This window comes from Rhinolophus ferrumequinum, chromosome 10 (genome assembly GCF_004115265.2).
Source record: "Rhinolophus ferrumequinum isolate MPI-CBG mRhiFer1 chromosome 10, mRhiFer1_v1.p, whole genome shotgun sequence".
Taxonomy (NCBI): domain Eukaryota; kingdom Metazoa; phylum Chordata; class Mammalia; order Chiroptera; family Rhinolophidae; genus Rhinolophus; species Rhinolophus ferrumequinum.
Window position 1 is genome coordinate 16,038,937 of NC_046293.1, and position 23,332 is coordinate 16,062,268.

Sequence of the window (23,332 nt, forward strand, 5' to 3'; positions counted from 1 at the left end):
TCTTGCATACTTGGAACAGTGACATTATAGGCATGTATAAATGTCACTTCTCTTCCCTTTCCCCTCCAAAGGATAATGAATAAGTGAATGGCTGGGAAGAATGCTTCTATCTCAGCCTCACTTATTTCTGAGACCCGCTGCCTGGGTCCTGCCGTTCCTGTATCAGGTTGAATTTTATGTTGTGGGCCGCGGGAGTGGGTGCTGCTGGGCAGAGGAAGTGGCATACTGCCTCTCCACTGTCCCATTTTGTACCCACATTTTCGTTTCTTAATTGGAACCTTGAGAATAGCTAGGGTGATTGTTCCCATCACAGCCCCACCAGCAAAACTCTGATAGCGCTTACTATATGCCAGTTACTGTTCTGTATACAGTAACTCATTTCGTCTTCTCAGTAACACCAGGAGGTAGAGGCTATTACTGTTCCCATTTTAAACATGACGCTGAGACCCAAAGACGTCAAATTCCTTGTCCAGGCAGTACCCTCTAGTCATTAGGGAGCTGGGATTTGAATCCTGGGCAGAGTCGTTCAGATCTGTGCCCCTAACCTTTGTATTTCTCATAACTATACAGGGCCGTGTAGTTTTCATTTTGATCTCAGTGCTGGTTTAGACTTCATTCAAGTGGGGCGACAGCTGGCCTGAGCCTGTCACAGCCGTTCTGCACAGTGCTCCGTCTGTGGGAGGTGCCTCCCATGGAATTCAGCTGACTGTAGCAGACTGATTTCTCTGCTTCTTTGGAGTGGACGTTTGGTTACTTGGGCCTTAAGGACGCAGCTTGTGTGGCCATGTGCCTGTGACTGTTTAGAGGTAGCAGTGGCTTCTGAAAGGCTGCTGGGCCTCGTGTGGAGGCAGAGAAATGTCACCCAGAAGACCTCTTTGACTTTTTCCATTTTCTTTCTAAGTGTTAGAGTTTTAGGGGTGTGCACGCCTGACTGCTGCTCCTTTAGCCAGAGCTGTTCCCCAAGGTTACTGTCTAGAATGATCTGGCTCAGTGCCAGTGCTTTATCTGATTTCTGGAGCAAAGATAAATGGAAGTATAGTACCTCTTTTGTTTTCAAAGTTAATCAAGATCAGAGGCAAAATATTAATGAATCCACTCAGATATTTTAAAAAGTAATATGAGGGTAGAGAATGGAAGAAAGAGGCTGAAATTATATTTTCATTGAAGTGACATATCAAACATAAGTTATATTTTACGGTATGTGTATTTTAATATTGGCCAAGTGATTTTGTATGCCAAGCGACCTATTTGTATTAGTAACTAAAATTCTTACTGAATTACACTCCTGCTGTAGCACGGCATGGAGTTTCCATCACTCATTCTGTGGTTTCCTCATCATGGAGTCTGTTTCTCATGCACCATCTCTTCCAGTGGAGCAGACATTTCCCCTTGTAACACTCTAGAGTGGGCAATTTCAGGTGTAGAAATGTGAGACCATTGAGTCCCAGGTGACAAAACCTGCTCACAGTGCTGGTGGCAGAGGCAGGGGTGAAATCTAGCCACTCTGACCCCAGAATTTATGTTTCCCTTTGTGGAGGAGCGCAATTCATCTGCAGATTATCCTGCAGCTCCTGGAGGCAGGCAAGTGTTATCTTGGCTTTTTACAGATGAGGACACTGGCCTTCAATGTCACATAGCTTTTGGGTCACCACAGTCAGAGGTGGGGCCCGGGCTTCCTGCCTTGTGTCACGGGGTTTAGTCCACCTGAGCCTTGTGTATGACTTTTTTCATCTCAGCACTGACCTTCTTAGGGTAGAGTCTCAGAGGGCGTGAGGATGATGGAGACAGAATTGGCCTTTCTCTCCCTAATGTAATACAAACATTCAAAACAAAACAAAACAAAATCACCCACCCCTGAGTAAGTCATTAGAAGGCCTTGTACCTTTGTTCAGGGAGGAAGTGTGATAAATGGTTGAAGAGCCACAAAGCCGGGGATCAAATCCTGACCTGCCACTTTCTACGTTGGTGACCTTGGGCAGGTGCCTGACCTCGGTTGCTTCTGCTGGAAAATGGGAGGAATAATAGTGCCTCCCTCCTAGGATTGCTGAGAATTAAGTGAACGACTGTGTGGAGTTCGTGTCTGGCATATAGTAGGTGCCCTACTATAGTAATAGCCGTTGTTTTTCTCTTGTTACCAACAGAATGTCAGTAATAGTAATAGTGGTAGCATCTCGCCTGTTATTTGTAGCAATCACTGGTGGCTCATCTCGCCTTCTTGCGAGAACAGCGTCTTACACCTCAGTGGAAAACTCCCAGCAGTTGCCAGCGGTCTGATAATGATTGCTCTCTCCAGTCGAGCTCTTTAACTGCACTGCCTGTCATTCTTCCAGAGGCCTCAGTGTTGTCCCTGATGAAGAAGTCATCGAAATGTATGAGGGGTCCCACGTGCCTTTGGAACAGATGAGCGACTTTTATGGAAAGGTAATGAGAAGTGCTTTATTTAGTTCAAACAGCCTGTCCTTTTCCTTCTCGAAACATGGCCTGGTAGATTTTGTAGCCTGAACAACTAGACTCTCTGTTCATAAGCAATTGACAAGAAAATTTGTTCAGAGACCCTTGGTTTGAGAGAGAGAAGTAAGTTAGAGGCTTCCTGGGTTCGTTCATGATTCTCCTTTTCTAGCCCATTCCTCCTTACCTGACGAAGCCTTACACCTTCCTTGTACTTACTCCTGTTTGTCACCACCTCCCTGGTGTGTCCCCACTTTCTGGATTAAGTCACTGGGGGCTGTTAGTGCAGTGGCTGTCGCCTCCACTGAGATTGAGGGCAGCAGGTTACCATAGGCCTGAAGGGAAACCTCTGCTTTTCTAACTTCTGTGGTTCTCTTTCCTCTCTGAATTTTTGCTTCTTGTCTAATGAGAGCCATTGTCTTATTTGCATTGTCAAAATGCAATGGGAGATGTCCCGTCAGCCGGTAAACTGAGTATTATAATTTGCAGGCATTCAGAGAAAGGCTCTTTTTAGTATATGTGCTGCCGAAGCGAGCACAGAAAGGCTCTTTTTAAACGTACACATGGGCTGTTGTGAGACGCTCAAATTCAGGAGCGTTAAGGGGCTTTTTCTGCCATTCCATGGACAGTGATCTGTTTGCTGGTTCTCCTCTGTGTTTACTGAAAGAGTGTGAGCTGGGTGGTGGACGGAGCGCAAGCGCGAGTGGAAAGGGAAGGGGGAGGGGGCGGTTAGACTTTTGGGGGGAAATCAGGGCATTTCTTTGGATATGCCACTTCCGCTTAGAGTAAGACGTCAGCTGTGCCGTGAACGGTAAGAAACGAGGTGAACATTTGCCCGTTTTATTGTTAGACTTTCCTTTTCTCGTGGCGAGGGATCCAGGTGTTGACCAGTAGAGTTGTGAGCTCTGCTGAGGTGTCGGCCTCCGTTTCTAAATTGTCCTCCCTGCCTGCAGAGTTCCCATGGAAACACCATGAAGCAGTTCATGGACATCTTCTCCCTGCCCGAGATGACCCTCCTGTCCTGTGTGAATGAATACTTTCTGAAGAACAACATCGACTATGAACCTGTCCACCTGTACAAAGATGTCAAGGTTGTGTCGCCAGTGAGAGATCATGATGCTGCATCCTTTTCAGCTTTTCAGCGAAGTTAACAGACTCCTTAGGCTCCCTTTGTAGCTGAGGTGTTTGAAATAGCCCTTCGCCTGGGAGCTCTCGTCTTTGCAGGTTAACCCTGAAAATTGTAGGAAAGATGTCACGTTACGGAGAATTGGAAATCAGTCAGATTTATTGTTAAAGGAAGGGTGTGCTCATACTGCCACCTGGATTTCTAATTCTTACCGACCAAAGGCCAGGGCCAGGGCACCCAGCTCACCCCCAGCCTGCCCGCAGGGAGGGGTGACTCTTCACACACACAGGTGGCATGTGTGTCTCAGGCTGTGATGTGCTGGGGAGGGCGGGGACGACGAAGATGACGACAACACTCTAGTTGCCCAGAGGGGGCGCCTTTTTCTCCTGCACACAGAAGTTCTCTGCCCCGCAGAAGCTGTGCAAAACTCCAGTCAGAGAGGGAGACAGACAGATATACACACCTCATTTATATAACTTTTTATTTATGTATTTTAATTCATATTTGCTTTCACCCGTGTTTATATACATTCTTTAAACTGAACCTTTTTTAGTACTTAATGTTGATATATGTATTTAATATATTCTTCTAAGCATGTGTTATAAATGTTTATATATTTTTAAGTATTTAAGTTATAAGTATTTATTTATATGTAATACATATTTATTTAAATATTTGCATTTTTCAAAGATCCCTATTCATATACTATGATGTTTTTATTATATGTTTATGACTAATTTAAATTTTTTTTTTTTCAGTTAAAAATTTTGACTGCCCCAAATCTTGGATTTTAGGAAGACAAAAGATGAATTTTATTTTCTCAATTCAGTCTGGTGTTGTTTGAACTGAATTTAAATATTTAGTTTCTCTTTTCCTTTTTGTGCACACTAATACTTCATCTTTAAGAATCTTTAAGACTCACTTGTAGTTACATAACACTTTGCACTCATGAGGAGATACTTACTGGAAAGTTCAGCTTTTTACTATAAGTATTACTGTCTCAGTGAACCCATATGCAGAGTTTACTATATTCCAGGCACTGATTTTGACTGCTTTATGCATATTAACTAATTAAATCCTCACAATGATGCTTTGAGTTAGATACTGTTATTATCACCCTCATTTTCTAGGTAAATTGAGGCACAGAGTGGTTGAGTAACTTACCCAAGGGCACACAGTTAGTAACTAGCAGAGCCTGGATTTGAAGCCAGGACATGTGGCTCTGGCTTACCCTTAACCACTGCCTTCTGCCCATGTGAAGTTGAAACAAGCCTGTGCTAGAAGGCAATTGAGGTGAAGTTTACAGTCCATAGGTGCTCATTCTTAGCAGAAATGTACCAATTTTCTAAGGCTTATGGCCCAGTTTACCTGCAGCCCAGTCCCCTGCCACAGGCTCCAGAACATTTCAATGCGCCTCCAGGAGTACCACCTGTGTAGAGGACCTGCCTGGTGCCACCCAGTGGGGCTGTGCTCTGACATGCGCCAGGCATCAGGCTGCCACACCCTGGGGCCTGCAAAGGGATTAGCCGCTGCCCCCTCCCCCTGGTATCTGCAGGCTAGACCACAGCTCTGCCTGAGTTACCACCTCATTGGCAGTTCCTCGCGTCACTGGTAGCACTGAAGAGAGGAGAAGCCCATCATCGTCTCTGTGTTTTTCTAGATTAGTGAACTGCTTTTGGGGTCTAGAGAAAGGTTACAAAGATGAAAAGAACAATAATGCCCTTTGCCCAGATGACTTGGAATCATTTGTTCATGATACTGCATATAATTACAGTTTATCAGGTGGGGCTTTATTCAGAATTATTTACACAAATTACCTCCTCCAAGTGACCTTTTGAAAAATTGCATTGGAAACTGCCACTCTCACCATGGAAACTGAAGTTTTCTCCAAGGGGGGCCACCTGTGATAGATGGATGAGAATTTAGATTTCATTTGGTGCTTGGCTTTTAGTAACAGACACTTTCATGAATGCCATTTCACTTGTACTGTTGTGTCTTTTGACAGGATTCAATTCGAGACGTGCACATCAAAGGAATCATGTACAGAGCCATCGAAGCGGATATTGGTACGTGCTCAGCATCACCGTGGAGATCGTTTCAGCCTTGCCCTTTGCCCTGCAGTCATGCAGCCATTTTACTTTCATCACAGTGCTGAGCAGGAGCTGCAGCCCCTTTCTGAGTGCTGTGTAAGGACCCTGCGTCCTTGTACCTCAGCCTCCTCCCTCCCCTATGCCTCTGAACTTGACATGACTCAGAGGAGGAGCGCTAGCAGCTTGCAGCCGCTTCATGTTTTCCACTTAGACTGAGGAGGCAGGGTCTTGGCTACTGATGCACTGGAGACTGATAGACCACCCTGAACCAAGTGTCCTTAAGGCTTCTTTCTCTTCCCCCAAGTGCCCAGGACAGCACTGGACCCGTAGATCCCATTCAATAAGCAATTGGCAGATTGAGTTGACTTCACTCTGAATCCGTGTGTGAATTTTTCTCTTGCTCTTAGAAAAGTATATCTGCTACTCCGATCAGACCCGGGCAGTGTTGGCCAAACTGGCTGATCATGGCAAGAAGATGTTTCTCATCACCAATAGCCCCAGTAGCTTTGTGTAAGTTGTTCTCTGTTTCCTGGCTAGCTTTTGGCTCATGTCTCGTATTGCATTTAACAGTTGGAAATTTGAAAGAAAAAGTTGCTAAAGCAGTGAATTCCCATTAAGGTTGGACTAACTGGGCTGACATGTTCTAGGGACAAAGGGATGAGCTACATCGTTGGAAAGGACTGGAGGGACCTGTTTGACGTGGTCATCGTTCAGGCCGAGAAGCCAAACTTCTTTAATGATAAGCGGAGGTGAGTGTCTCTCAAGGGGATCAGATTTTATTCATTTGCTGCTGTACTTACGCAGTGTGTCTTGGTGAAATCCAGATGGAAAAGCACAAGCATCTGAAATTACAGCTTTTGATTTTTAACCCCTTTGAACAAGTACTTGGAAAGAGGGTGAGATTAGTTCACAGCAGACACCTTACACCTATTGAAATGGTTCTCAGTTCAACTCGGGCTGCTTCGGTCTTATGAGTCAGGATTTAAGAAAACGATTGACAACAATGAAAAACCCAAACTTAATGCCACATGGTAAATTAGCTCTCTTGAAGCAGATGCATTGTAAAGCGTAACAAAACAAAAGCAATAGCAAACCACCTGATGGGTAGCTCTTTAAATAGAGCTCTAAATGATGCTTTTAAAATTGCAATTGGATTTTGCAAAACTCTGCAATACAGGTTTTGTATGAAGTGGAGTAAATCTTTACCAAGACTTACAGAATGTCTTTCTATTCCAGTAGTCTTGGGAAATAGGGGAGTTGGGGTTTTGGGTTGTGACAGTGATTGGGATTTGTTCTTAGGATTTAGTGGGTGGAGGTCTGGAATCCTAAAATATCTTTTAATATGTGAGACATATTTATTCACCAAGAGTTATCTCCCCCAAATGTCAGTAGTGTAGAATTGTGGCAATAGTTACTGTGGCAAGGGTTATAAAAATAGCTCATATTTGTATAATAATGGCCTATTTTGAAATGCTTTTACCTACATGAATCAATTTTGCACTTTTAGCCTTTTCCTTATCTGCTGGTGATCTAAAGTGTCATAAGGCGGGGCTCTGTAGTTAGTGTTGAATGGATTAAATTCCCAGCTTTCCAAGTGTCAGTGACTCCTAGAAGAAGAGGCAAAGCCAAGAACCATGTGTAGACAGAATTCAAGGGAATGAAGGAAAAACTAGAGAGCTGGTCAGAAACAGCCATTCACACAGGCTTACTGCTTTGTCACCGATGAAGCGTTCTCCCATGTTTTCTTACCAGATTCTGGGGTGTGGTCAGGACCTCATCTCTCCTTTCACCATGGCCCTCTTATCCCTTGTCATGTGTACATACAGTGGCAGAAACGTGTCTTGGACGCTTCCCGGGGTGGGTGTCGGTGGTCAGGTCCCAGCACAGCGCCCGCCCACGCTGCATCCATTTATTTTGCCTTGTTCCGGATGGCTGGAGTGAGAGCTGAATAACCTTCCATCTGTATTCATCCCTGTGTTATTTTATAATGATGAAGGTCAGAAACACCCTAAAGGAACATCCATGAGGGGATATTATGCAGCCATAAAAATGGTGGATTTGGGGCGAAAAAAGCAGTGAGCATGTATTATGACTGTAAAAAATGAGGTATGAAGAATAATCACATGGGAAATTGCTCACAACATTAGAGAAAAAAGGTATCATCGGCATACACAAATGATCCTCATCTTATATGTTCATTAAAAAAGAAAGATAACATACATATAAAGACCGAAAGACGTCTACTGAAATGTTAAGTGTTTATACCTGGGTGCTGGAATTATGGGTAACTTTCCTTTTCTCCATTATAATATCTTCTGCATTTTCCAGAGTTTTTGAAGTGAGTTTATATTTTTCTAATATATATTTGGATTGTTTCAGAAGAACAATCCAAATAGGTGTTACCTTAAAAAAATAAAGGCAAACAAGCCCCTCGTTCCCTGGGTGACGAATGAGTCCTTGTTCTTATTCCCCGTTTTCTATCAAAACAGTTCATCTGATCCTCTGATTGGTTTTATAGCTAGAGTGGCTGAATTTCAAGTACAAAGCTGGATAAGTATACTAAAGCAGTATTTCAATATGTTTTTTTTTGTAAAATAGAGTTTGTTTTTAAAAAAGAACAGATATTTTCCATATGGTCAAATAAATTTGGGAAGTCTGAGTTCAAGACAGTTTCTTTACCAGAGGCCTTTTCACAGCCACCGGTAATTTTCTTAGAGGGACACATAGATACATAGTGCGTAGTGTTTTCCAAATGTATTTGATCTTAGAGTTCTTTCTCACTACACGTCCTTGGATTCCCTGGGTCCGCAGTTTGGGAGGTGTTGCCCTGGGCCGGGGGATGTGCTGGCGTTGGGTTTCAGGCTTTCTCAGGTTTGTGGATCTCCTGTCTGTTCCCAGTGAGTAGCCGAGTAGTATTTCACGCAGCAGACAGCCTGCACGACTGCCACGTGTCATCATGTCTCCCATTTCTGTTCTTAGACCTTTCCGAAAGGTGAATGAGAAAGGTGTCTTACTCTGGGATAAAATCCACAAGTTGCAGAAAGGCCAGATTTACAAGCAGGTATCTCACGACCAGTTTATCCTTCTTGTTGCTTTGCTTTGTGTGGTCAGTTACGATGATAACAGCCTACATTCTTGGAGGCCTACTGTGTGCCAGGCACAGCTCTGAGTACTCTGCTCGAATTGACTGTTTATAACTTGGTGGCAAAATTTAAGCTTAAGTCAATATATTTTCAATATGTTGTGTCTAAACTCAAAATTGAATAGTTTTTGAAAATGAAATGTAAAGCATTACATAACATTTAAGAAGTCAATAGCAAAGCTTGGAAAATTTTCTTTAAGAAATTTAATCCCATGACATATTACATTAATTATTATTTCCTAACAAGCTATGTTTTATATACAGTTTTAATATATTTTGGCATGATATAAGGCTTGCAAATGTTTGAATAAATGATTTAATTATTGACTATTATTGTGTTGCTGAAGTTAGTTTGTTTTATTTTTTAACATACTGATCCATTCCTGGTCGGTACATAACAGCCTGCTAGATTTGACATTAAGTTAATTTTTTAGGCCATGAACAATTAGCTAAATTGATAAAGTCATTCCACCTCTAGAAAGTAAGCCTCAGAAAGTGATTAAGATGTAGCTAAAACCCTGGTATAAGAATGTTTATCATGAAGTTACTTACAAAATACACAACAAAGTAAATAGTACAAAATAAATGTCCAACATCAGGGTATTGGTAAAATGAAGTATAGTACTTCTCAGGAACAGAAATTACAAGGCCGGTTGATATTTGACTTGGAAAGATGGTCACAGCATGTTACACGTAAAAAGGTTATTACAAAGAGTTATGTACAATATGAATCTTTTTGAAAAGTATATTTGACTTAGAAGAAAGGCTTAAAAAATTTCATACAAAGATGCTTTTATTTTTATATTTTGATACTTAATATAAATCATAATAGCAAAAACTTTTTGAAGTTTTTAAAAAGCAGGTATTTTGGACCATGGGTTATACACAGGTCTCTATCTGTCATATGATATAATAGCTGTGTTTTTCCGTATTGCAGGGCAATTTATATGAATTTTTGAAGCTTACGGGATGGAGAGGATCCAAAGTATTATATTTTGGTGACCATATATACAGTGACCTGGCGGTGAGGAGCCTGTTTTCTTATTCCTTTGTTGGGGGACAGACGTATTAGTCACAGTGATTAAGGAATTTCTCTTTTGCTTCAGACCATGTTATACTTTCATAAAAATGAGGAGTAGGCCACAATTTTTTTCTTTATGTCTCATTTTTTACAGAATAGGATGGATCAATTGTGAGAAAGATAAATTTTTTTGGAAATGGTAGAAATTAGCAATTTACTCAGAGTTTATCAGAAAAATCTTTCCATTTGAATAATGGTAAGAAATAAATGCCAGTGTTCTTTCCTTTTCCTTTTATGACTGCATCAGAAGTATACAACTGCAGCATTAAAGTCTGTAGACATCAGCCAGGGCTGCTTTTGCCAGCCAGTCACTTCGAAAGAGTACAAAACCGGCATTTCCAGGAAAGCTGTTACGTGAAAATGAGGCTTTTTATAACCCTTGGAATGACTAGAGGAGTATGGCAGGACTTGAATTATGATTTAACCTACGGTATAATTGGAACAATATATAATTGGAGGTAGAGGGGGCCGATTCCAGCGCCTGTCTGCAGTGACCCTCTCCCCAGGTGACTCCAGCACACACTCTGCAGAATCAGTCTGTCTAGTGGGTTGAGGTTTAGTGGAAGGAATCACAGGCTCAGAATTAGAAGACTGAGGTTTTCATCCCAGCGCTACTGTTTATTAGCCATGTGACCGTGGACATGTCCCTCAAGCCCTGGTGTTCTCTTTTGTAAGAAGAGTGAAATGAGATAATGTATATAGAAGTGCTTAGTAAGGTAGAACTATAAAATGCTACTGTCAGGATGTCATCACTCCCAGAATGTCCAGCCAAGCGACATAGTATCATTGGCATTTGTCTCTCTAGGTGGGGTCTTCGGGCCCTGATGAGAAAAGTAGCTGTGTGCTACCCTTAAGGCATGTGGGTACATGGCCCTGTGAAGTGACACACAAACACACATGCAGGTCTTAGCCTATGAGAGGTAATCACATACCGTGTTTCCCTGAAAATAAGACCTAGCCGGACCATCAGCTCTACTGTATCTTTTGGAGCAAAAATTAATATAAGACCCGGTCTTAACTGTTTTGGACAGTTAGTGAGCAGGTCTGGCTAGGTCTTATTTTCGGTCGCAGTAGTTCTTCAGATGTGGTCCCGAGACATCAGCATCACCTGGGAACTTGTTAGAAATGCAAATTCTCAGGCCTCACCCCAGACCTATGGAGTCAGCAGCTCTGGGGGTGGGCCCAGCCATCTGTGTTTTACCCAGCTGTCCACACTAAAATTTGATATCAGGGTAATTGGCCTCATAGAAGGAGTTAGGAAGTGTTCCCTCTTCAGTTTTTGAAGAGATTGAGAAGGATTGGTACTAATTCATCTTTAAATGTTTGGTAGAATTCACCAGTGAAGCCATCATGGTTGGAAGGTTTTTCATTAGTAATTCAATCTCCTTACTAGTTAGAAGTCTATTCAGATTTTCTATTTCTTCATGATTCAGTCTTGGTAGGTTGTGTGTTTCTGGTAATTTGTCCAGTTCATCTAGGTTATCCAAGTTGTTGGCATACAGCAGTTCATAGTACTCTTTTAAATCCTTTTTACTTCTGTAGAATCAGTAATAACGTCACAACGTCCATTTCTGATTTTAGTAAATTGAGTCTTCTCTCTTCTAAGTCAAGCTAAATGTTTGTCAATTTTGTTGATCTTTTTGAAGAACCAACTCTTGGTTTTGTTGATTTTTTTTTTCTATTTTCTATTTTATTTATCTCTTATCTAGATTGTTCTTCTTTTTCTAGTTCCTTAAGATATAAAGTTAGGTAGTTGATTTGAGACCTTTCTTTTTTAATGTCAGTGTTTATAGCTATAAATCTTACACTTAGCACTACTTTTGTAGCATCCTATAAGTTCGGGTATGTTGTGTTTGCATTTTGATTTATCTCAAGGTATTTTCTAATTTCCTTTGTGATTTCTTCTTTGACCCATTGGTTAATAATGTGTTAATTTCCACATATTTGTGAATTTTCCAGTTTTTTTCTTCTGTTGATTTCTAGATTCATACCTTGTGAGCAGAAAAGATACTTTGTATGATTTCAATCTTTCAAAATTTTTCAGACCACTTAACACGGTGGGTTTATTATAAAACTTGCTTATTTGTTGTCTGTATTTCCCATGAGGGCAGGGATTTGTCAGTTTTTGTTCATTGTTTTATCCTTGTATCTAGAACAGGGCCCAGCAAATAGTAGTAGTACTTGATAAATGTTTGCCAAACGAGATGGTGTATGGTGATTGTATATCTTATATTTTCCAGGACATAGTTGGCATGAGGTAGTCTGGCCTGTTGTCACATCATGGGATTACAATATTTGGAATGAAAAATGTGATCATGTGTGTTTACGTTGTGAGATGAGTCCAAGCCTGAGATCCCACGGTTCCCCTAACCCACAAGGCCTGGTGCCCAGTGGTGCTCCTCGGCCAGCTGTGGGTGAATTGAATGAAGACCTTCAGTAGCGTCTCGGCTGAGCCTCTTTCTGCCCCTGACCTAACTTGTTTTACAGGCCATGGTTAATGATTCCTCACCCAGTGTTTCTGCAAGGGCTGTGACTCATAGTCCTTATTTCTGGAATAGAAACTTTCTTGAGGGGAAATGGTCAAAGCCTTGGGCTAACTGGGTTTTAATTAAATGTAATCCAGGGAATTGGGCTTGGTTACTAACTAACCATTACAACTAAAAAGTAATTCAATGAATGCCTGTTGTGTCTGGGAAAGGTAATGAAGTGATTTACATTCTGTTGAGATTGATACTGACTTTCTGTGATCTTTGTGATCAGGATTTGACCCTGAAGCATGGCTGGCGAACTGGTGCAATTATCCCAGAGTTAAGATCTGAGCTCAAAATCATGAACACGGAGCAGTACATTCAGACCATGACGTGGCTGCAGACCCTGACCGGGTTGTTGGAGCAAATGCAGGTTTGGAATTTTTTTCTCTCCTACCTTTTATTTAAGCCTGAAGTTAGTCCACTAGTCAGAGTTACTGTAGGTATTTTTCTGTTTAATTGTGGTTATAAAGTATGAAGCATAAGCCATGTTGCAGAATAACTACTGGGTTATTTTGCTCCTAAGAGAGTTTTGCCAATATCCTTGAAGAGACCTTTAAAAATGCCCTCATTTGGAGAAAGAGCTTTGTGTGAGCTTGTATGAATACAGGTGTTCGTTTACGTCCCTTGTGAGTGACAATCCAGCGTCCTCACTTTCCCACTTAAGCCCTGCTGGGAGGTGACCTGTCGGGTAGTGGGATTCGAGAACCACGGCCAGTGTTTGGGTCTAGTCCTGCTCTGCCTTTAGCCTGCAGTGGTCCTCTCCATTCTTGGCCTCGTTTCCCCATCTATAAAATTAGGGGTCCTATGGAATGAACACTTCAGGCTGGGCACCATAGCTTACTGGAAATGTTCAAAGCAAGAGTCAAGGTCCTGTGTGCAGCCTCCATTTGATTTTGAAGATAATATCCACAATTTGCTGGCTCAGTAGAGTACAGTGCCAGTTTCTTCTTTTTGTAAGTTACATAGCCAGTTTTGGACAGTTAGTGAGCAGTGTTGTTTTTAGTGGTGATTTCCCGGCCTGTGAAGCTCCCCCCTTGGCAGCTGTGACCTCCTTCCCAATCTCATGATGCTCCTTGCTTTCTCACTTGGTTCAGTGGGCCGAGCCTGCAGTCATCTCAGTGTGAGTGCTGACTCTTTCAGGATAAGGGGCACAGATGCCCACTTTCTTGGCTGATGCACCCGCAGCCTCTGACGTGGCCAGCCCGCTTTGGAAATGGCCAGGGAACTGTCTTGCTTGGCCCAGCTGGTAGCCCGTGTGGAGGCAGGTGGCAGTGAGCTCAAGCAGAGCTGCGAAGGGTGGAGGCCAGGTTGTTACTCCAGGGCACACACAGTCCAGAGCATGGACCTTGCATGTCCCCCGGGTCTTGCTTCCATGTGCTCCAGCTACATGGGTTCTTGGCTCACCTCTGACAAAAACTAGTTCTGTTGCCTTACGGCGCTTGTCTGTGAGATGATTTCCTAAAAATAAAAGGCATTGATTCTGGGTTAGTGTAGCCTTGAGTTTGTGCCTATGGCATACAATAATAATAGTTACTGTTTGTATGGCAGACATTGTGCCGAGGGTTTGCTCTGCATGCATTATTCATTTAATAGTCCCAGTTGTCCTGTGTGGGTAGATAGCAGTTTTTCCACTTTAGAGTAAGGAAACTGGGTGTTTGAGAGGTTAGGTAACATGTCTAAGGTCATAAGATGAGAAAGGAAGAACTTGAACCTTGTGTGATGCTTTTGAGCACTGCACTCAGTGCTTCCCTGCTGTGTGCTGTAGGGATCTCAGGTGTGGCCAAGTGTTCCTCACCGGAGTGCAGTCTCTCTGTGATGCTGGCAGCTGGTCAGATACACAAACGCGACCTGCACGTAGATGCTGTCCCTGCATTTTAGCTTTGAGGACAGTTTCTTTGCTTTCTTCTCTCTCTCTCTCTGACCGATATAAAAAGTTTGATGACTGAGTCTGTGATTAGAAAATGGAAGTGCTGAGAATATTTCTGTGATTTATAGAATTAATTATACAAGGTGTAAGGTTAGGGAAGGAAGAAGAGGAAATGGACATTTATGTTGCCACCCCCATTTCACATGTGAGGAAATGGAGGCTAAGAGATAAGTAACTTTTCCAGAATCACCAGGTTAGTGAACAGTAGGCTCAAGCTGTTCAGGAATGAGAACGTACTATGTTCCAGACTCTAAGGGCTTTACATCTGGTTCATTCGCACAACTCTGAAGTGGGTGTTGACATCACCCCCTTTTATAGATGAAGAACCTGAGGCTCAGAGGGGAAGAGAACTCGCTCAAGTAAGGGGTGATGCTGGGACTGTAGCTTTCACCTCCTGCTGTATTGCCTCGGGTCCTGACACTTCTTATAGCAGTAGGATACAGAGAAGTGTGGCTGATTAGTCAAAAAATATCCAAATGAATGTCATTTTTCACTGTCCTCCCTGTCCCTTTTCCACTAGAAAGCTATAAATTATTCCAGTGATCCAGTGTCAGATGTTTCTAGAACGCCCTTTAGGGTTATTTTCAGAGCACCTAGCACGTTATTTGAACTATTTTCTGAGGAGAAAAATCTGTCCTCTGAGCATGGGTGTGATATTTTTTGGAGCCAGCAGAGTGTCATTTAGAGCCAAGTCTGATGCATTAACTACAAGTATATAATTTTTGGTTTTAAGAAAAGTAGCTATAAAGAACAATTTTGTTAACTAGCCTTAAAGGGTCCTCCAAAATGGTGTGGTTAGTGGTGGTAGTGCTGGTTAGTGATATGGTTAGTGGTGGTAGTGCTGGTTAGTGGTGTGGTTAGTGGTGGTAGTGCTGGTTAGTGGCATGGTTAGTGGTGGTAGTAGTGCTGGTTAGTGGTGGTAGTGCTGGTTAGTGGTGTGGTTAGTGGTGGTAGTAGTGCTGGTTAGTGGTGTGGTTAGTGGTGGTAGTAGTGCTGGTTAGTGGTGGTAGTGCTGGTTAGTGGTGGTAGTGCTGGTTAGTGGTGTGGTTAGTGGTGGTAGTGCTGGTTAGTGGTGTGATTAGTGGTGGTAGTGCTGGCTAGTGTTGTGGTTAGTGGTGGTAGTGCTGGTTAGTGGTGTGTCTAATGGTGGTAGGGTCTTCCCAGGTAACCACATCACAGTCTCATTTGGCCCCGAGGTTGGCAGACTTCTGGGCCATATAGCTTCTGTCACACCTGCTTTGTAGCCTTAGTATGCAAGTGGCTGCTAGTCGCTGTGTCTCTGTAGCTTTACTGGTGGACCCTAAAATTTGAATTTCATATCATTTTGTTGTATCATGAAATTATTCTCCTTTTGATATGTTTTCAGCCATTTAAAAAGGACCATTCTTAAGTTCATAGACCGATAGAAAAATGGGTGGTGGGCTGGATTTGGCCTCCTCTGGGATAGGCTGTTGGGCTGCTGGCTAGGTTGTAATATCCTGTCCACACTGGGGTGGGAGGGCCAGTACATGAAGCCAGCCTACATTTCTGCTCATGAAGAGCGGAGTACATTAATTAATGACGGGGACAAAAGATGGCTCAAGTGTCTAGGTAACCTCTGGCGTGGGCTTCCGGTTGCTCTTTCCCGGTACAAACTACCCACACTGGGGTATATGGTTTCAATTACAGATTAGTTATAACTAATTAACACACAATCTTTGAAATATTTTAAAGTAGATTTCAGACACCTGAGGTGGTTGTTTTCTGAAGTTTGGCCTTGTAGGGGAAATGGAGTTGGAGAAAAGGGGTGACTCAAGGGAAAATAGTTTTTTTTAACGGGAGAGACTTTAGCATGTTTAAATGCTGATGGGGAAGATCCAGGTGAGGACGCTGATGGTATGGGAGAAATCACAAGTGATGGGCAAAGGTTCTCGGAAGGGCAGGCAGAAGACAGCCACGGCCAGATGCTGGGTGGGCTTTGGATAGGAGTCCCTGAGGGGAGGCTGGGTGAAGGCACGCACCCAGCAGAGTTCAGCTGACCCCACTCTGGGAGTGTGCCCCTGACCTTAGATCTCTGGGGCCTGCAACCTTTGCATATCCTTCAGCAATCTTGGGCTCTGCTGGAGGTGCACCATCATCCATGGCTGCCCCTCCATTCTGGAAAAGCTGGGCTGGAGAACATGCCTTGAACTTGGACACTCACGTTGGCTCTTCATGTTTGCAGAGCCAGCCCTGGGGTTGGGGGCAGCAGTAGAGAGGAGCATTCACATACCCTGCGGCAGCTACCGTGTTTCCCCGAAAATAAGACCGGGTCTTATGTTAATTTTTGCTCCCAAAGACACATTAGGGCTTATGTTCAGGGGATGTCATCCTGAAAAATCATGCTAAGGCTTATTTTTTGGTTAGGTCTTATTTTCAGGGAAACATGGTAGTTTCAAAAAGGAAAGAGTAGGTTAACCTTGGCAATTCTTATTCTGGTCACCAGCCATAGAATTCTCTCCTCCTGCAAGCACGGGGCAGAGTGAGGGACTAGAAGCTTCTCCTTCATACTGGACACGGGTGACTCGTTCGTGGACTAAAAAGGGTGTGTGGGAAAAAAGGTGTGTGGGAAAAAGAGGTGGGCGGGGAATTCCCTCCCACAGACTGACTCCCCATTCTGTGCCGTATCACACTGTTTTGTCATGATCTGCTTACCTGGGTAACGCCCCCCCACCCATAAGGGCCTCCATCTTGCCCTGTCTTGTAGCTTTAGCATCAAGCACAATGCACAGCACGTAGTAGGTGCTGAATATATATGTGTATATGTGTGTGTATGTGTATGTAGATGCATGTGCATATATGTATATGTGTAGATGCATGTATGTTTATATGCGTGTATATATATGTGTATGCATGTGTGTGTGTGTATATATTTAAAATTCCTTGTGACATCCTACAGATTTTTGATCTAGTCACATGCTTTGTACAGCCTAAGTTGTGTAGTGAGTAATTTGTTGATGAAAAAGTGAAAGCTAATTAAAACTGTGCTCACAGAACCGTCAGTACCTCTAGAAGTGCCGGGCCAGTCGTCCAGCGCTCCAGTAACACAGGCAATGGTCATTTGGGGTCAGTGTTTCCTGGTGGTGGAGGCAGCGGAGTGGGGCAAGAGCCCCAAATTGCAAGCTCAGGGTTTTGTCTGAAGTGACAGAGCCCTTAGCGGGTGCTGAACTGGGCAGATGTGATAAACAGAAGGGCCTTGGCTCCCACGTCAATAGCAGGTGGTTTGCGTGTTTGTTCTTTTCCTCTGGGTCCTAAGGCTGCCCTGTGATCATGAGTCGCAGGGAGCCATCTGTCCTCTGGGATCATGTGCGCCCCTGGCTCTGGTCCAGTGTTTCTGTTTAGCCACAGGAACCTTGTAGAGAGACTTGTGAGATTCCATTGTTAGGTTATGGGCAACTGTCATTCTCTTTTCGCTCATATTTCCGCCCAATCAGAAAATTCTTTGCTTTTCCATCTCGTTGAAGTACTTGACCTTCTTGCTTTTTACAAAAACAGTTATTTTTTTCTTTTAAATACTTTAAAAGGTAATATTAAGGAAAAAAATTTAAACAAATTGTAATTCTACTACACTTGCACAAATCAAAGAACATTTTCCATGTTCATTTCCAAATGTATGCAGATATTTTTACATGCGTCCAATTAGTGGATGTACTGTTCTTACACCTGCTATTTCCACTCAACTGCCATTTTTATGTTGATGCATATATCTACAAAATATATGTACTAGGTAGTATGTATTAACATTTTTATATATGGAATGCATATGTGTAATGGACACATTATACACATATATACATATTTTAGGTGGATGCATATGTATTATATTTATACATAGCCTTTATCAATATTTTCATATTTCTTTTATTATTATTATTATTTATTTATTTTTTTAAGGAGGGCGCAGCTCACAGTGGCCCATGCGGGAATTGAACTGGCAACCTTGGTGTTATCAGCACCACGCTCTAACCAACTGAGCTAACCAGTCACCCCAGTACTTTAGTATTTCTAATAGGAGCCTTGTTTAGTACCTTCATAATATTCCATTTAATTTGTTAAACCATATATCCATGTTTGGACATTTAAAACTATTTTGGTGAAGAGAGAGGATTGCAACTGGGAAGTCTGAAAATGTATTATTTTGTGTAAGTGCTTATCTCGTAGACCTGAATAAATTTAAGAAAAACTGCCCATTAACAAATGCTCATTACCTAATGCGTTTATTTGCTACCAGAATGGTCTCAATAATTGGCTTGTGCCCTGCAGGTTCACAGAGATGCAGAGTCGCAGCTGGTTTTGCAGGAGTGGAAAAAGGAGAGGAAAGAGATGAGGTAAGAGCAGCCCGTTTTCAGTGTAGTGAGTCCGTCACTCTGTCTGCACATCCCAGCCCACACACCTGCCCCAAACATCCAGGTATGAATGTGACACCCCCAGTGTCCAGAACCACCCATCTGCTGTCAGCGAGTGGTGTGTGACATTTCGTTGAGGCAGCAGTGACCTCCCTCACACCTCCTACCGTTGTCATTTGTTTCTTTTTTAAAAATAAAATGACTATACTCTTATTTCTCTCACCTAAACTCACCCGCATAACCTTGATTCCACATTCCCTGCCAGGCCCTTCCTGTTTTGAAGGAGCTTTTCCTACCCATCCCTCCTCCCTGCCTGCTTGACTTTTCCATTTGGGCAGCCGGTGGCCCTCTAGTTGATAATGCCGGCCACCCAGTGTGGCTCCTGGGACAGTATTGGAGGTGGGCCCTGAACCACAATGAATTCTTGGGCCTCCTACAGCCCTGGTGCTTATTTGTAACCTCGGCTGTTTCAGGAATGTGCCTGCACTCAGTGTCGTTACGTTTATTGGTGAAGAATGCCCCCTGCTATCAGAAAAGTTTGGCCGGTGTGCCTTTTAAGGGAACAGTTGTTCAAAACAGGCCTTGTGGAAATTGTGCTTCCCTGAGAGGATGGTGGTGTGTGGACCCATTTACACGATCATTTCTGCTCTCGTCCTTGGCTTTCCCTGCCCCAGGCACAGCTGTCTCTAAGGTTTGGAGGTCGCGGTCACTGCCTGGGTTCTGGCCTCGGAGCAGCGGACAGTCTGGTTGGTGGGGAGCACGGAGAAGGGACAGAGTCCATCCCTCGGGCTGTAGAAGCCATGGATGTATTGACTCATCCTTCCTCCTCCCTTTCCATGGTTGCCAGTCGCTTATTCTAACTTGATTATCACTCTAACGTTGGTCTAAAAATGTCAGGTAAGAGGGTGATGGGCATATATTATGATTTGACTCTGGGCCTCTCTCCCCTGAAGGCCAGACCTGGGTCCTACACTCCAGGGACTGCAAATTGTTAGATAAAGGAACTGTTTCACCCGTCAGAGATTTTGGTTTTGAATTTGAGTCTTTAACAACTTCATATCTCTATGAGATTTTTCAGTAAAATTTTAAACACCATTTATGTCATTCCACCCACGGATCTAATTGAGTTCTTTTAATATTCTACTTTTTGGTTGTCACATCTACTGTCACCAGTATGACAACAGGTAACTACTACCAACTAGTACCTTTTATTACACAACTGTGTAAATGATTGTAACGTTTGTTATATTTGTAACTGATTGATTTATTAACAGTCAAATGGTATTTAGCCATTTTGCTGGAACGTTCTAGCCATCAGAGATGTTCATGTCCTGTGTACATGTGATAGAGGTGTTGATTTACCCACAGATGCACGTATGCACACCTGCAGGGGCTTAGATTCTGGGGTGGGAAGAACAGCCTTGCAAAATTCTTGTAACCTAGACTTTGAGGAGGCAGTGGGGTGTTTGAAGCCAAGTAATGGATAGTGGAGATTTATTTTCATCTCTATAAAAGAATCTTTAATTTCTCAGATATCAAAGTACTTTAGAGTTTATAATATGCTTTTACTTCTCTTACTCAGTTTTTACTAAAACTTTATCATAAGGGGTCTTGGTTCCAATCTGTAGGTGAGGGAAGTTTGGGGACTGAGAACATCCTGCATCTCTCTGTACCTTCAGAAGCAGCTCCAGCCTCCTCTGTTTTTGTTTGGGAAATGGGGTGCACAGATCTAGAGGGGCATACACACTGGGCTTTACACAGTGTTCCGTCCCGCTGGCCTTAGTGGAAATGTGATCAGAGTCATTCGGACGGATGGACGCACAGACTGTTTTCCTGATTAGAAGTCGGGGCTGCCCTTCTAGGCTAATTGTCCTCTCAAATGAATCCTCTGAAAATGAAAAGGTGATTTTGAATGTAGTACCTTAAAAGCAGACTTTTTCTGAACGTTGTCTGTTACGCCCTTCTTTTCTTCTTCAGAGAAATGACCAAAAGTTTCTTCAACGCCCAGTTTGGAAGCTTGTTCCGCACCGACCAGAACCCGACCTACTTCCTGAGGCGCCTGTCACGGTTTGCTGATATCTACATGGCGTCTCTGAGCTGCCTCCTGAACTACGATGTCAGCCACACGTTCTACCCCAGGAGGACTCCACTGCAGCATGAACTTCCCGCGTGGTCTGACGGGACCCCCACCTTCAGACTCCCCCTCCTGCAGGAGGCCCGGGCCAAGTAATCTGGTGCCCACCTGTGGAAAAAGCCAGAAACAGCCAGGCTCTGGATTGGGTGGACATGCCGCGGGTGACTTTGTGTGGATACGAGTGTTGCTTTCAGAAGAGATACAAATATGCCCTTCGATATTTATTTTGTACCTTATGGAGAAGACTCCCCAGGTTGTTAAGACAGAAGCTAGCAGCCCACCAGCCTCGCCTTCCTGTACACGTCGGGCTTAACGGCATGCTTCACATGGAGACTCTGTGATCCGCTTTCCTGTTGTTCGAGGTACTGCCACTAATGTCCGTTTTTCAGGGACAGGTGAGACTTCTTGATGCCATCTCCGTATTCCAGCAGGTGAAGCTTTGAAACCATTCTCGCCTCCCTCCTGGAAGATGTACTGAACATTGACGGGGGACTGCGGGCCACAGTGACGTGCAGCGAAAAGCTGTCCGCAGAAAGCGGACGGTTTAGTGAGCTCTCCAGGAGCACAACTCGATGTCAGTGAGTAGCAGAGATGACCCCCAAACCGCGGCCAATGCCCCTGCCATTTGGTACTGGGGCTTTGGCGTTCTGGTACATCACTCAAAGAAAAACAGCATCTCCGGAAAGTCTTAAGTAAGAAAGAACAAGAGAAGGTGCGAGTCCTTGGCCTTGATTGTCCTCAGGGTCCACTTCCTGGGTCCTGTCCCATCTACGGAAGGACAGATGGTGCCACAAGTGATGGACGGGTTCACTCTCTTCCCCAGAGGAGGCGAGTCAGGAGAGAAGAGCGTCTGGTTAAGTTTTTAACTGGCAGAACAGACTTTGTAGAGTAAGACTGTGCGGCACAAGCAGGTCAGAAGAGCCAGCGTATTGTGGCGGGTCCCCAGGAGTTCATTACACCTCAAAAATGCCACCCAAGCATTGGTTTGATGTGCTCATTGGAGGACAGAAAATGAAAAAGAAAAAAAAAAAAGTCCTTGCAATGAAATGCCATGCCGTGACGCTCACAGGGCTGTGTCGGTATCTTGTTCAAACATAGGCGTTACCGGAAACCATCCTTTTCTGGAGGGCGTCAGACCTGTGCAGCCTCGCCCATGGGCTTGGCATTCATCATGGGAGGAGAGAAGGGGCCCTCACCGCCTAGCCGCCTCTCACTCTCTCTTCTCCTTCGATTTCTTTCCTGCCATGTTTGTGTGGCTATTTTGGGAGTCGGGGGGTGGTTTTCTTTAGGTGTCTGTGTTACAGGTGGGAGAGGATAAAAAGGGCATTGAAACTAAGAGAAAAAAGGGTTAGAAATGACTTAGCTAGCTGAGCATTTCTCGTTTCTTTCTAAGGATAATTCAGGTGACGTACATTCTTAAACCTGATGGATGGGCAGTCACAGGAAGGGGGCTTGTGGAGGGTGCTTGCGAGGTCAGCATTTTTATTGTCATAAATGTGTCGGAACCAGTTACTGACAAATGCTAGCTTGGCATTCCATACGTGTATAGCATGCTTTGTGATGCCGCTTACTATAATGGGATTTTCACTTGTGATGTTTTCTTGTGTTTAACTGTAATACTGAAGGTAACCCTTTAGACCCAATAGACCTAGACAGACCCCTTTTTTACTTCTAAGTTTTATTATAGACACAGTAGTCCGTTCCTTTTTGGGAATGGGGTAGGCCTTTTGTTTACTGTTTGTTAGCTCCCAGGTGTTTTACGTATCAGAGTTTACTGGGGACTGGCATTTAAGGGGTGCAGGTGGATGGCCAGAACTGCTCAGTGTTGGGGTCCTCAAAGGACACACTGGTGCTTTTGGCTTATAATTCCTGCTTTGGGGTGTTTTGTTTACTCAAGAATGAAATAAAACAATTTTTTTTTAATTTATTGGGGTGACAATTGTTAGTAAAATTACATAGAATTCAGGTGTACAACTCTGTATTACATCATCTATAAATCCCCTTGTGTGTTCACCACCCAGAGTCAGTTCTCCTTCCATCACCATATATTTGATCCCCTTTACCCTCATCTCCCACCCCCCCACCCCCCTTACCTTCTGGTAACCACTAAACTATTGTCTGTGTCTGTGAGTTTTTGTAAAACAATTTTTGAAAACTGCTTTCATGGATATCTAGGCTAGGTGATCCAAGCCTCGGGGGAGAAATACATTTTCTGGGTATGAATAATGAATTTTACGATTTATTACCAGTTAAAGTTTTAGTCTGGGCCACTGAACACAGTAGTACTGAGATGCCCCACGTGGTCGCAGCCTGGCGTCTGTCTCCGCGGGGCCCACCGAAAGTGTGCGTGTCGACTGCAGACCCGTGCCCGGGCCAGCAATACGGGTCAGGACAACCATCTGCAGATGGAAGGACAGAGGCCTTTTCATCTGTGCTCAGTCAAGATAGATTTTAACTAGTCATTGTCACGACTCAGCTGGGATTTGGCA

The 23,332-nt window shown here is 43.6% G+C and overlaps 1 protein-coding gene across 2 annotated transcripts in view; it reads left to right on the plus strand.

The window, feature by feature from the left end:
• Positions 1-22,858, plus strand: part of NT5DC3 (5'-nucleotidase domain containing 3) — a 35,749-nt gene extending 12,891 nt beyond the window's left edge. For both annotated transcript variants that reach the window (XM_033117489.1, XM_033117490.1), the window contains exons 5-14: positions 2,331-2,421; positions 3,402-3,539; positions 5,580-5,640; positions 6,072-6,174; positions 6,312-6,413; positions 8,644-8,725; positions 9,744-9,830; positions 12,648-12,788; positions 18,627-18,691; positions 20,687-22,858. In XM_033117489.1, coding sequence (XP_032973380.1) covers positions 2,331-2,421; positions 3,402-3,539; positions 5,580-5,640; positions 6,072-6,174; positions 6,312-6,413; positions 8,644-8,725; positions 9,744-9,830; positions 12,648-12,788; positions 18,627-18,691; positions 20,687-20,939 — 1,123 coding nt within the window. In that variant the 3' untranslated portion in view covers positions 20,940-22,858. The remainder of the gene's footprint in view (positions 1-2,330; positions 2,422-3,401; positions 3,540-5,579; positions 5,641-6,071; positions 6,175-6,311; positions 6,414-8,643; positions 8,726-9,743; positions 9,831-12,647; positions 12,789-18,626; positions 18,692-20,686) is intronic.
• Positions 22,859-23,332: the final 474 nt, after the last annotated feature.